At 41.7% G+C, this 13974-nt stretch overlaps 1 protein-coding gene across 1 annotated transcript in view; it reads right to left on the bottom strand.

Annotated features, from left to right (window-relative positions):
* PITPNM3 (PITPNM family member 3) overlaps positions 1 to 13974 on the bottom strand; it is a 555560-nt gene that overhangs the window by 59350 nt on the left and 482236 nt on the right. Inside the window, exons 8-9 of the mRNA XM_063449741.1 lie at positions 5080 to 5267; positions 3888 to 4060 (exon numbers count right to left, since the gene is read on the bottom strand). Coding sequence (XP_063305811.1) covers positions 3888 to 4060; positions 5080 to 5267 — 361 coding nt within the window. The remainder of the gene's footprint in view (positions 1 to 3887; positions 4061 to 5079; positions 5268 to 13974) is intronic.

Genomic DNA, 13974 nt, shown 5'->3' with positions numbered 1-13974 from the left:
AAAAAAGGGCAAATAAAAATCCATAATAACCGACGCACTTTAAATATATAAATCAATTTTCACCTATGGAGGGCTCCACGCAGACTGAGCTCTGCAGGGCGGGGGAAGGCTCATAAAGCCTTGCCCCGCCCTGCAATTAGGCTCAGAGCACTCTGATTGGTGGGTTTAAGCCATCCAATCAGAGTGCTCTGACAGGTAAATTAAGAGACTGACAGGTAAGTCTATACATTTACCTGTCACAGCACTCTGATTGGTTAGCTTGAAATCCACCAATCAGAGTGCTCTGTGTCATTTTACACAGCGTGGGAACGTTTTGTGGAATTTTCCTACGCTGTGTAATTTGACTCATAACACTCTGATTGGTTACTTAATCCACCAATGGGTGAAAATTGATTATTTTTTATTATTTTTTTAAGTGCGTTGGTTATTATGGATTTTTATTTGGCCCTTTTGGGGGCTGAAAAAAGAAGAATTTAGAAGAAAGAAGACATAAAATGGTAAGTTTATTATTATTTTTTTACAGGTATTTAGATAAGGTTCCCCCCTCATTATTTTTAGGATAAGCGAGGTAGGTAGCTGTTATATTTTTTATAACAGTCCCCCCCTTTATTGATATTTAGGGCCCCCACCCGCAACTTCAACAATGCTTTGAAAGCTGGGGCTCTACCGATTCCCCATGCTTGCAGGATTGTATTTAGCACGGAGCAGTATTTGTGTGTTTGACTGTAAGCATGTGTTTGTATGGAGTATGTTTGTATGATTGTAGGGGTGTGTTTGTATGTAGTGTTTGCGTTTGAATGCAAGCATGCATTTATATGTAGTGTTGGTTTTTGAACGCAGGTGTGTGTTTATATATAATTTTGGTGTCTGATACAGAGGTGTGTTTGTATGTAGTGTTGACATTTGAATGCATGGGTGTGTTTGTATGTTGTGTTGATGTTTGCATGCAGGTGTTTATTTGTGTGTAGTGTTGGTGTTTGAATGCTGAGATATATGCACATATACACATACACTGCCCCACACGCACACACTGTGATACACATACACAAAGATACACACACTGACACACATGCAGATACACATATACACAAACTGATACACATTCAGATAGACAGACACACAGATACACACAAACACTGACAGACATACAGATAAACACACACTGACATACAGACACACTGACAGACACATAAACACTGACAACATACAGATACACACATACACAATGATAGACATACACAAACACACAAAGACACACTAACAGACAGACATACACACACACACTGACAAACATATAGATACACACAGACACACTGACAGACAGACATATACACACACAGACACACTGACAGACAGACATATACACACACACACAGACACACTGACAGACAGGTTAAGGAGGGTGGCTTACCTGGGATCCAAAGTGCTGCCTGAGGTATTTGGGAGTTGGAGGAGCTGGTCCTGCCCAGCCCCCCTCCTCTCTGCCTTCTCCTGCTCTCGTGCCCCAGTCTTCTTGGGAGGAAGTCCTCCCATGCTGACGAGAAGGGGGCCGGCGGTAGCTCCGCCCCTGCTGGGCGCCAGCCGCGCTGTGTGCTACAGACGGAGCAGGGATATGACGTGTTCATATCCCTGCCCCCTCTACAAAGTCTGCGGCACTGCAGGTTGGCGCACGGCCACGCTACAAGAAGTGACTGGCAGGAGAGGGGAGCTGTGCGCTTCCCTCCTGCTGGTCACCCGGACATTTGCGCCCCCGGGCCGGTGCGCCCTAAGGCGGCCGCCTGTGCCACCTTATGGACGCGCCGGCCCTGCAAACACTGTCTGAGTGACTGCCCCAAGAGGTCTCTCTAGGCAGTAATTTAAACACTGTCTTTTCACGTTAAATTGCCGGCAAGAACATAATATACTCACCAGAACAACTACATTAGGCTGTAATTATTCAGGTGACTATAGTTTTCCTTTAATGTACTATAGAGACAATATAAAAACAAATAATTAAAACAAACACCTGTATACTTTAATTAACCTAGATTTACTATATATATATATATATATAACCAATATGAACTCCGGTAGCCCAGCTCATGTAATTCTTCACAATCTCTTAATATTTAACATTTCACTAAGTCTAGATTTCCAAGCAGGGGGAAAATTAATTGCAACAATGTTCACATTTTAAAAAAACATTTGTTTCATCCCTTCGGGAACTTCAAGAATTGATTAAATTGCACAGTTCATTCAATTAGTACTTATGTAGGCCAGTGGAGCAATATGTTCATTTAATAATTAGCTGCAAAAATAGGAGGTTTAGTAAAAGAGATGCACAGAGAATATTAACCTATTAAAGATAAATTATTGAAAAAAGTTACATTATTTATAACATCAAGCGTAAACGAGATGTGGATCAAAGTTGATATGCACAATTAAACCACACTTTTTATTTTTGTTAAAATGGTTTTATTGCTCAGAGCAGAGTACTACCAGACTCCACATATAATTAATATTACTGATGGTATATAATGTTATATTTTTATAAGGAAGATATTTTACATTGAGCCCTCCCATAAGGGCATGTGACATTAGATAGGTGGTTCTAGTTGGAATGATTAAGTGGTTAAAGATTGAGATTCTGTCCTCACAGATGTTGGTATCTGGTTTTCATAATACCAGTTCCAACCTCTAAATATTATCATTGTATATATGTTAAAATTGGAAGAGTGACATGGTTTAAGATGTAGGGAAGATTTGTGTTACATTTTGGAGAATGAATGGGAGAGAAAATGGATGGATGATAATGGCTGGGGAGAAGCAAAAAACAAAACAAAACCCTAATTGATCAGATATATTTTTAATCATTTGTTCTGCTACATCATTTGTACTACATATCATGCTCATTGTGGCCATCTAAATTAATTCACATTAAAGGGACTCTCCAGTACCAGGAAAACAATGCTTTTTCCTGGAACTGCAGGTCCCCTCTCCCTCCATCCCATCCCCAGTTGCTGAAGGGGTGAAAACCCCTTCAGTCACTTACCAAAGGCAGCGACGATGTTCCTCGTAGCTGCTTCTTCCTCCGCCGACTCTCCTCCCCTTCATCACGTCAGCCGGCAGGGAGACTGATCACACCCACCGGCTGGGGAGACCTAATGCGCATGCGCGGCAATGCCGCACACGCGCATTAGACCTCTCCATAGGAAAGCATTGAATATGCTTTTCAATGCTTTCCTATGGGGATTTTAGCAACGCTGGAGGTCCTCACATAGCGTGTGCTAGAATCCCGGAGGAGGAGCAGTTAACCCTGCAATGTAATTATCGCAGTTTATGAAAACTGCAATAAATACAGTTGCAGGGTTAAGGGTAGTGGGAGATAGCACCTAGACCACTCCAATGGGCAGAAGTGGTCTGGGTGCCTGGAGTGTCCCTTTAATACGAATAAAAATAAAAAAGGATGAATAGCTCTATCTAAAAAATATAGAATGGAGTTTCTATAAGTGGAAAAAAAAACCTAGTTAATCTAAATTTTATAAGTTTAGATAGATAGACAGACAGATATACAGACAGATGATTATGCAACTGAAACTGAGAATTTATTTAAAAAATGGAAACTTCTTTTCATTAAAGTAATTGAAGTATAACGTTCATTACCTACTATGGTCAGGTAATGTGTCCTAACTTGAAGACAATATATTATTCAGTTAGGGAAGGAAATGTAAGATTAATTATTTGTACTATAATTTTTTTTTATCTTTTTTAGCAAGCAGCCATAAACAATAAGACAATTCTTAAGAAATAAAAAAAAATATAATGAAACAAAAATGAAGTTTTAAAAATGGCCGTTATCAAGGAGATACATAATTACTTTGCTGGAATGTGAAACGAAAGTGCCTTACCATCCAGTCCAGGAAGCACAGTCCTCCTCATAGCTAAAACTAACCCCAATGGCGACCCGAACAGGAAAAAATCTGACACCTCAAAATCAAACCGCCCCATGTGAACTTCACAAAGGTTGGCGCTGACAGTTCGTGGAAAATCCATTTCATCCTTTAGAACACTTGAATGGATGCTGCATGGAAAAAGAAGCTGACTTAGAATAATTCAAAGTAATAAGAATGCCAAGGGGGTGGATGCTTGTAGACAAATCCAGGTCACAGTCAAACTATTTCTTTTCTAATCAATATGACAAATATATGTAACTACAATTCACCTACAATTATATAAATCATATGTCAGTCATAATCAACGGGCACCCTCCAATATAAGTAGTCCATTTGCTAACAGCCTGTATTGAAAGCTGGAATCTCCTGCTAGGAGCTTCCGTTAGGTCTCTGGAGCTAAGACCTGCAATGCAGGGCCAGCTCTTTGGCTGAGAGTTTTAGCCGATCACTTCCCGTGAGTAGAGAGGATTGTTTAGCAAATGGTTTAATTACTTACATTGTGGGATGCGACGTCACTCTAAGCACCATAATACTACAGGTGCTTGGAGTGTTCCTTTAAGGTTAGTGTAGGGCCCACTGATATTAGGGTACTTTGAGGCAGTAGTGGGTTTAAAAAGGTTTGGTCGTACGGTATTACTAAATTTTGCATATTTGCTAAAAAAAAAAAGTATCTAAGAAGCTTTCTAAGATTTCAAACCATGCTTTGTTGGACTTTACAGCAACACCATGATTAAGAAATGTTTTATGTGTACCCTCCAATTCTTTTTTCTTCTGTCTTGCTATTCAAGGTTTTTCTCTGATGAACAACTTCAAGAAGACACGGAAGAGTAGTACTGATAAAGCACAGTGCCCTGAATGTGGGTAGTTCTGACTGGTCGCACCTGTCACCTTACATACCAAGATGAACTTCACCAGCGACATTCCCCCATCTTGTCTTGGCTTCATATTTTGCAATATTGTGAATTAAACTTATATGTATAAATGTGTATACACATCAACAACCTTTAACAATCTGACTAGACAACTCTCTAACTATAAGCTACTATATATATATATATATATATATATATATATATATATATATATATATATATATCACGACCTACATATTATGTACATATTACGTACTTTAAGTAATAACATTCACCTTGATAAAAATGCATGGTGCTGGGAAATCGTATCACAGTCATAAGTAGATGAGTCACTCTGTTTTCGATGTAAGGGTTGCCTTGGTTCCCCATTGTCCAAGACTCCAGAGATGTCAATATTGCTCTTGCTGAGCCTCTTAGTACCTCGTAGACCTGTGCTGGTGTCCTCACACAAAATGGGATTATCCTAACAGAAAAGAGAAAAGAAAAAAGCAAGAGATTTTTTTCCCACAGTAGATGGAAAGAATACACATTAGTATCGTATTTCCACTTTGATGCACATAATTGGTTTAATAGTGGTTTAATGTAGTTCTATCAGAATTAATATTTATTATTGACTGCTTAAATTAAACCATGAGCCTCATTTTGGCCCATTAGCCACAACTGTCAGAAAAATCCAAGACTGGTATATGTGATTTGCAAGCAGGCACACTGCTATCTGCAGACCAGGCTCTTTTTGAGAACTGCAATCACAAAGGAAATTATTTGAAATAATTCACCTTCAGATTGGGCTCCTATTAACGTAATAGGAACATGGTCCAATTCAATAAACAAAAAAGTACCCAGACCATTTTATCTCAAAGAAGTGATTTGGGTGCAGTGGTCCTCTCATTTTAACTCTGCAATGTAAAACCTTGCAGCTTTTTTTTTTTTTTTTTTTTTTAGAAACTTCAGTGTTTGCGGACATACTGATAGCCACTAGAGGAGCTTCCTCCTCCAGACCAAGTCAAATTCAGTCTGGGAATCAGATGCTGCTAATAACAGCATTTGATTAGAAGAGTGTGGCATGCACTCTCCAATCCAATGATTCTCCGTAAGAAGCATTGGGTTGGGTGACAGCACGAGTGATGACAGGATGCTTGCTGACATCACTGGAGGCTGCACTGGAGGGGTCCCAGCTGTGGAAACGAGGTGAGTAATATTTATTTAACTTTATTTTTACAGGGAAAAGGTGAATGGAAGGAAGGGGGGTAGATTAAAGGAAACCTATAGTCCTGAAATAATGATTGTTATTTTCTGGACTATAGCTTCACGTTAAGTTAATAGGAGCACACATAATGCGGTAAAAGAAACATCCTAAATGTTACTCACTATAATACTTGAGAACCTATCCTTCAATGCATGGCTCTGGTTACCGCCACAATGCCTGCAGAATTTCTGGGATATTTACTAAAGTAAGAATTCAAGATAATTCAAAGTGAATTTAAAATTTAAGGCCGGAGTAGCATAGCTGACTTTAAAGAGACTCTTTCGAGTTCAGCTATTTTGATCTTAAAATTCTTTTTGAATTCTCATTTTAGTGAACAATCCAATATGTCTTGGACAAACTTCAGCAACTCAAATAAAATATGCTCAAACTACAGGAACTAGCATTTCTGTGTTTATATTTGTCAAAAATATTACTAAACCATAAGAAAAGGTCCTGCACTCTAATTTTTCTTTTTCAGTGATCAGAACTCCAATTTATAGGGTAACAGCTCACACAAGGTCAACATTTCGACTCACAAAAGGGGCTTTGTCAAGCCTGGTTATCGCAAGACAAGGTTAATTCTGAACCCTCTGTTATTTCCCACTTACGTTTCCCTGTAGATATCTTAGTGTGTGCGGGGCTTTTTTTGGAAGTGTGTTGTAAATATATTACTAAGACTGACAGGTTTTTCTAAAATCGTCAACAGTTTTAATGTCTCATGGTGTCATTGTAATATTCCAGCCATTGTGTTGCTGGAGTGTACAAAATATACTGTATAATGGAATTGTTACACGACTCAATGCCCTACCCTGTGCTTTATTTATTGTAAAATGGAATATATAATGTTTGTCTGGATATGCGAGAGCCAATTAATCTGTTTATGTACATTATGCCTTCTCTAAATCAATAGGAGTCAAAAAATCAGGAACCACCCAAGTATTTAGAAAATATATAAAGCACTTAAAGGGACACTCTACTGCCCAAATAAATAAAAAAATAAGGCTCATAAAATATCCTATTTATGTATGCATTTTTTTTTTGGAGTTATATCTAAAATCAGTTTGCAAAATGTGCAGATCTCTTGTCTGTAGCCTTTGCAAGCCCTCCCCTTCTAATCCATCACAGACTTTATGTGGCTGTTCAATCACAGACTTTCCAATAGAGTTCAATGAGAAGTCTTTGCAAGGTAGGTACATTGGGCAACTGCCTGCCTTTTGAGTTGAGTTCAACTGAGCTAACAAAACCAGGAAGTGACAGGTCTGGTTGCCTGATTGACCGCCAGGGGGTGTAACATGGCTTATTTATAAAAGTGCCCATTTTTTTTTTTTGTAAAATGAAAAACAGTGGACACGCTCGTCACACACGCTTAAGTGCATTGAGTGTGTGGAGTGTTCCTTTAAGGTTAATGGTAATGCAAGTAAAGTTGTGTCTTTCAATACATCAATAGGACAGAATAGCTTTCTGCAGTTTTACACCTATTGTTCTATTATATAGTGGTATTGGAGAGAATAGAATATTAAGTGTGATTCCTGACTTTGACTCTTTCAATATTGTATTTACCAGAGTTATCTAATGCCTTTGGTGTCCTGATGTTAGCAATAACTAACCTTGTAAGTATGTGCCTTTTGTAACATGATAAGTGAGCTTAAATGTGCTTCAAGTAAATTCTATAAGCAAAAACTCTCACTTAAATTATGCAAGAACAGTTGGTGTAAACTTTACAAAAAATTAAAAGTGCAATTGTTTGTGAATTTATTTATTTGGTTGAACAGCAATATTTGATTGTTGCAAGTATATGCAAAGACTGTTTCTCCTGGTTTCCATCAACTTGTATTCGAATTAAAGTATTCAGGTCTAGTGATGTCACGAACATAAAATTTTCGGTTCGCGAATGGCGAACACGAACTTCCGCAAATGTTCGCGAACGGGCGAACCGGGCGAACCGCCATAGACTTCAATGGGCAAGCAAATTTTAAAACCCACAGGGACTCTTTCTGGCCACAATAGTGATGGAAAAGTTGTTCAAGGGGACTAACACCTGGACTGTGGCATACTGGAGGGGGATCCATGGCAAAACTCCCATGGAAAATTACATAGTTGATGCAGAGTCTGGTTTTAATCCATAAAGGGCATAAATCACCTAACATTCCTAAATTGTTTGGAATAACTTACTTTAAAACATCAGGTATGATGTTGTATCGATCAGGTAGTGTAAGGGTTATGCCCGCTTCACAGTGACAGACCAAACTGCCCGTTTAACGCACCGCGAAAAAACCCGCAAATAGTCCATTTGCAACACCGCAAACTCCCCATTTGCACAAGGTTGGATACCAAGCTAGCCATGTCCTGTTCCTTGTCACTGATGTCATTGATGTCATTGAAGGTCTCTCTTCCTCCACCCAGGAAGCGGGATATGGAAAAAGATGCTTGGTTGGTCCTCCTACTTCAAATTTGGGGCACTGCGCGTGCAATCTAATGTGCCACCAAATAGGAGTGGTGTGTTAAGTAGTACTATTCATATCAGTTTAATCCCTGTTACGTCCCCTATCAGGGGACGTGTATATAAGGCATCGATTTTAGGAAGCGGGAGATGGAAAAAGATGCTTGGTCGGTCCTCCTTCTTCAAATTTGGGGCAGTGCACATGCAGTCTAATGTGCCACCAGATAGGAGTGGTGTGTTAAGTAGTCCCCCTCATCAGGCCTTTTTTAGTCGAATGTATCGCCCACTGTCAGTCCCTTCGGGATTCATCCCTCATTCATCTTAATAAAGGTGAGGTAATCTAGACTTTTTTGACCTAGGCGACTTCTCTTCTCAGTGACAATACCTCCTGCTGCACTGAAGGTCCTTTCTGACAGGACACTCGAAGCGGGGCAGGCCAGAAGTTCTATCGCAAATTGGTATAGCTCAGGCCACAGGTCAAGCCTGCACACCCAGTAGTCAAGGGGTTCATCGCTCCTCAGAGTGTCGATATCTGCAGTTAAGGCGAGGTAGTCTGCTACCTGTCGGTCGAGTCATTCCCTGAGGGTGGAACCCAAAGGGCTGTGGCGATGCGTAGGACTTAAAAAGCTCCGCATGTCCTCCATCAACAACACGTCTGTAAAGCGTCCTTTCCTTGCCGGCGTGGTCGTGGGAGGAGGAGGATTACTTTCACCTCTTCCCCTGTTAGATTCCCATCGTGCTGTGACATCACCCTTATACGCTGTGTAAAGCATACTTTTTAATTGATTTTGGAACTGCTGCATCCTTTCCGACTTGCCGTAATTCAGTAACATTTCAGGCACTTTCTGCTTATACCGGGGGTCTAGTAGCGTGGACACCCAGTACAGGTCGTTCTCCTTCAGCCTTTTTATACGAGGGTCCCTCAACAGGCAAGACAGCATGAAAGACCCCCATTTACACAAGGTTGGATGCCGAGCTAGTCATGTTCTGTTCCTCGTCCTCAGTGATCTCTCTGAAAGTATGTTCTTCCCCCCAGCCACGTACAACACCACGGGTACCAGATAGGTGACAACGAGCACGCTGGGATGCCTGTTGTGGTTGGTCTTCCTCCTCCTCCTCAAAGCCACATTCCTCCTCTGACTCCTCTTCCTCACAATCCTCTTCCAGCGTTGCCGCAGGTCCAGCAAGCGATGCCGATAAGGCTGTTTCTGGTGGTGATGGTGACCACAACTCTTCCTCTTCACGCTCATCTACGGCCTGATCCAGCACTCTTCGCAGGGCACGCTCCAGGAAGAAAACAAATGGTATGATGCCACTGATGGTGCCTTCAGTGCGACTGACTAGGTTTGTCACCTCCTCAAAAGGATGCATGAGCCTACAGGCATTGCGCATGAGCGTCCAGTAACATGGCAAAAAAATTCCCAGCTCCGCACGGCACATGTGTCAACTTGCCCAAATGCAATGCCGCCAACAAATTTCTTCCGTTATCACAAACCACTTTGCCGATCTCCAGTTGGTGCGGAGTCAGCCACTGATCCACCTGTGCGTTCAGGGCGGACAGGAGTGCGTTCAGGCAAGTCAATCCCAAGACGGCGTGACCATGCCGTATCTGGGATGTGGAACAGTACCTGGGATGTGGAGCAAGACGCAGCAGCAGAAGAGGACTCAGTCGAGGAAGTTATGGAAGAGGATGGAGTAGGAGGAGTAGGAGGAGTAGGAGTAGGAGGAGTAGAAGAGGTGGCAGCAGGCCTGCCTGCAAGTCGTGGCGGTGTCACCAACTCCTCTGCAGAGCCACGCATTCCATGCTTGGCAGCCGTCAGCAGGTTTACCCAATGCACAGTGTAGGTGATATGCCTGCCCTGACCATGCTTTGCAGACCAGGTATCAGTGGTCAGATGGACCCTTGCCCCAACACTGTGTGCCAGACATGCCATTACTTCCTTTTGCACAATCGAGTACAGGTTGGGGATTGCCTTTTGTGCAAATAAATTTTGGCCGGGTACCTTCCACTACGGTGTCCCAATAGCTACAAATTTTTTGAACGCCTCAGACTCCACCAGCTTGTATGGTAAAAGCTGGCGGGCTAAGACTTCAGTCAAGCCAGCTGTCAGATGCCGGGCAAGGGGGTGACTTTGTGACATTGGCTTCTTACGCTCAAACATGTCCTTGACAGACACCTGACTGTGAGCAGATGAGCAGGAACTGCTCAAGGCGAGAGACGGAGGGGCAGATTGTTGAGAGGGGGCAAGGAGGACAGCAGTGGTTAACGTGGCTGAAGATGCTGGACCAGGAGGAGGATGGCGGCTTTGAGTTTGTGTGCTGCTTGTACTCATGTGTTGATCCCATAGGCGTTTGTGATGTGCGATCATGTGCCTTCGCAAAGCAGTTGTACCTAGGTGGGTGTTGGACTTCCCACGACTCAGTTTCTTTTGGCACAGGTTGCAAATGGCATCGCTGTTATCAGAGGCAGACACACAAAAAAAAATGCCACACTGCTGAGCTCTGCAATGACGGCATTCTGGTGGTGGCAACAGCATGCGTGTATTGGCGTGCTGTCTGGGTGCCACTAGCTCCTTGCGACGACCTCCCCCTGCTTCCAACTCTTCTCCTCCTCCTCTCTGTCTCCCCATCTGAACTTTCCCCCTGTTCTTCTTCTCTTCTAGCGGGCACCCACGTGACATCCACGGATGCATCATCATCATCAACCGCTTCACTTGCATCTGACAACTCAGCAAAGGAAGCAGCAGTGAGTACAACATCGTCATCATCAGACCGTACGTGTGTAATGCTGCCTGACTGAGACATATCCCTGTTATCTACATCCTCTGGCAATCATGGTTGCGCATCACTCATTTCTTCCAACTGATGTGTAAATAACTCCTCTGACATACCAAGTGAAGCGGCTGTGGTGGTGGCGGCAAGCGAGCAAATGTTAACTTGAGAGGTGCCCGAAGCTAAGCTGGAGGAGGATGGTGTGTCGAGGATCCGAGCGGAAGCTGTAGAAGATTGGGTGTCCTGTGTTAGCCAGTCAACTATGTCCTCAGAACTTTTCAAGTTCAGGGTATGTGGCCTCTGAACAATGGGCATTATTCTAGGGCCAAAGGGAATGACAGCACCACGACCACGACGGCCCCTGCGGGGTGGCCTGCCTCTACCTGTCATTTATTTTTTCGAGTAGTGGTACTATGCGTGCAAGCTACTGTGACAACAGATATGAGTGGCACTGGTGTGACACTGTGCCCTGGCAAGCCCTGAAACGCACACTCGTGAAGGAAACTGACTGCTATTATATTACAGTCCAAAAAGTTTAGTTTTTTTTTAAATGCAAGCTATTGGGACACCAGATATGAGTGAGTGGTGGCACTGGGCAGGCTCTGAAATGCACACTCGTGAAGGAAACTGACTGCTATTATATTGCAGTCCAAAAAAGTTTAGTTTTTTTTAAATGCAAGCTATTGGGACACCAGTGAGTGAGTGGTGGCACTGGGCAAGTGGGCACAGTATACGCTGTTAGCCTGACACACACGCTGGCAGACAACTAACTGCTATTCAATCTATTACAGTCAAAATTGTATTTTAAAAAAAAAAAAATTACACTACTGTTACACCAGATATGAGTTGCACTGGTGTGACACTGTGCCCTGGCAGGCCCTGAAATGCACACTAGTGAAGGAAACTGACTGCTATTATATTACAGTCCAAAAAGTTTTTTTTTGTTAAATGCAACCTATTGTGACACCAGATATGAGTGGTGGCACTGGGTGAGTGGGCACAGAATACGCTGTGAGCCTGACACACACGCTGGCAGACAACTAACTGCTATTCAATCTATTTTTTTTTTAAATGTACACTACTGTTACACCAGATATGAGTTGCACTGGTGTGACACTGTGCCCAGGCAGGCCCTGAAACGCACACTCGTGAAGGAAACTGACTGCTATTATATTACAGTCCAAAAAGTTTTTAGTTTTTTTTAAATGCAAGCTATTGTAACACCAGTGAGTGAGTGGTGGCACTGGGCAGGCCCTGAAACACACACTAGTGAAGGAAACTGACTGCTATTATATTACAGTCAAAAAAGTTTTTAGTTTTTTTTAAATGCAAGCTATTGTAACACCAGTGAGTGAGTGGTTGCACTGGGCAAGTGGGCACAGTTTATGCTGTTAGCCTGACACACAGGCTGACAGGCAGGCAACTGCAATTACATTAAACAGAAAAAAAAAAGCAGACTGATGTTCTAGCCCTAAAAAGGGCTTTTTGGGGTGCTGTCCTTACAGCAGAGATCAGATGAGTCCTTCAGGACAGTAGTGGACACTGAATACCCTAGCCTAGCTATCAATTTCCCTATCAAATCAGCAGCAGCTACACTGTCCCTCCTCTCACTAAGAATGCAGCTTCACAATGAATGTAAAATGGATGCTGTCCAGGAGGTGGGAGGGTCTGGGAGGGAGGGTCTGCTGCTGATTGGCTGGAATGTGTCTGCTGACTGTGAGGTACAGGCAGGGTCAAAGTTTACTCAATGAAGACGAATAGGGGGCGGACCGAACAGCGCATGTGTTCACCATCCGTGGCGAACACGAACAAGCGATGTTCGCCAGGAACTATTCGCCAGCTAACAGTTCGGGACATCACTATTCAGGTCCTACTTTACAAAATACCCTTTCTAAGTGTCAGATTTAAAGTGCACCTCTCCATAACTATCATAGCAAAATGTAATAAAATTTTATAGTTTGCTGTAAAATGTACAGCTGAAAAGCTACTTATTATTTTATTATGTAATCATGTTCCTGTGCAGTAGACCTCGGCATCTGCATGTTAAGAATTTTGTGAAGGAGATGTCATCCAATGGCCCAAAACAATTCTATTTACTAAAAGAAGAGACAATCTTTAAATAACTATTCCTTTTAATTTATACCTTTGCTACCTATTTTGCCAGCACAATTTTGGGCTATACCAACCCATCACTCACATGCCAATCTCAGATGACAATAATGTGTTATTAACATACATATAACATCAAGGGCCAATAAATAATATTATAATTCTTCATTAACATAAAAACAATATTTTACTTTGCGATGTCTATTAACACAAAAAAGTGATAAACATGCCTTAAAACATACTTTAATAGATTAACAATCACACTAAAAAAGTTAAACTCTCAATCCCTGTAGATATAATTGTCACCTAATAAAATCTGCGCTGTAAATCTGTATACATACAAGTTTCAGAAATAAAACTGAGGAATACTGATTATTAAATACACCATGCTAATAAATATTTCCTAACATTTATCAAAGCCATTTGAATATACACATTGATGTGCATCATTTCAATTTTAATATTTATAACAATCTAAACGATATAAGTTATGATTAAAACTATAAAATGGATACATTATATTGTCATTTTAAAAAGTCACTAATTATACAGTAAATGAAACATAAGGGCAATTAATCTGTCAATTAATTCACACTGTGAACA

Source organism: Pelobates fuscus, chromosome 1 (assembly GCF_036172605.1).
Source record: "Pelobates fuscus isolate aPelFus1 chromosome 1, aPelFus1.pri, whole genome shotgun sequence".
NCBI lineage: Eukaryota > Metazoa > Chordata > Amphibia > Anura > Pelobatidae > Pelobates > Pelobates fuscus.
The sequence above is the reverse complement of the archived record's forward strand: the minus strand, read 5'-3'. Positions and strand labels throughout refer to the sequence as shown.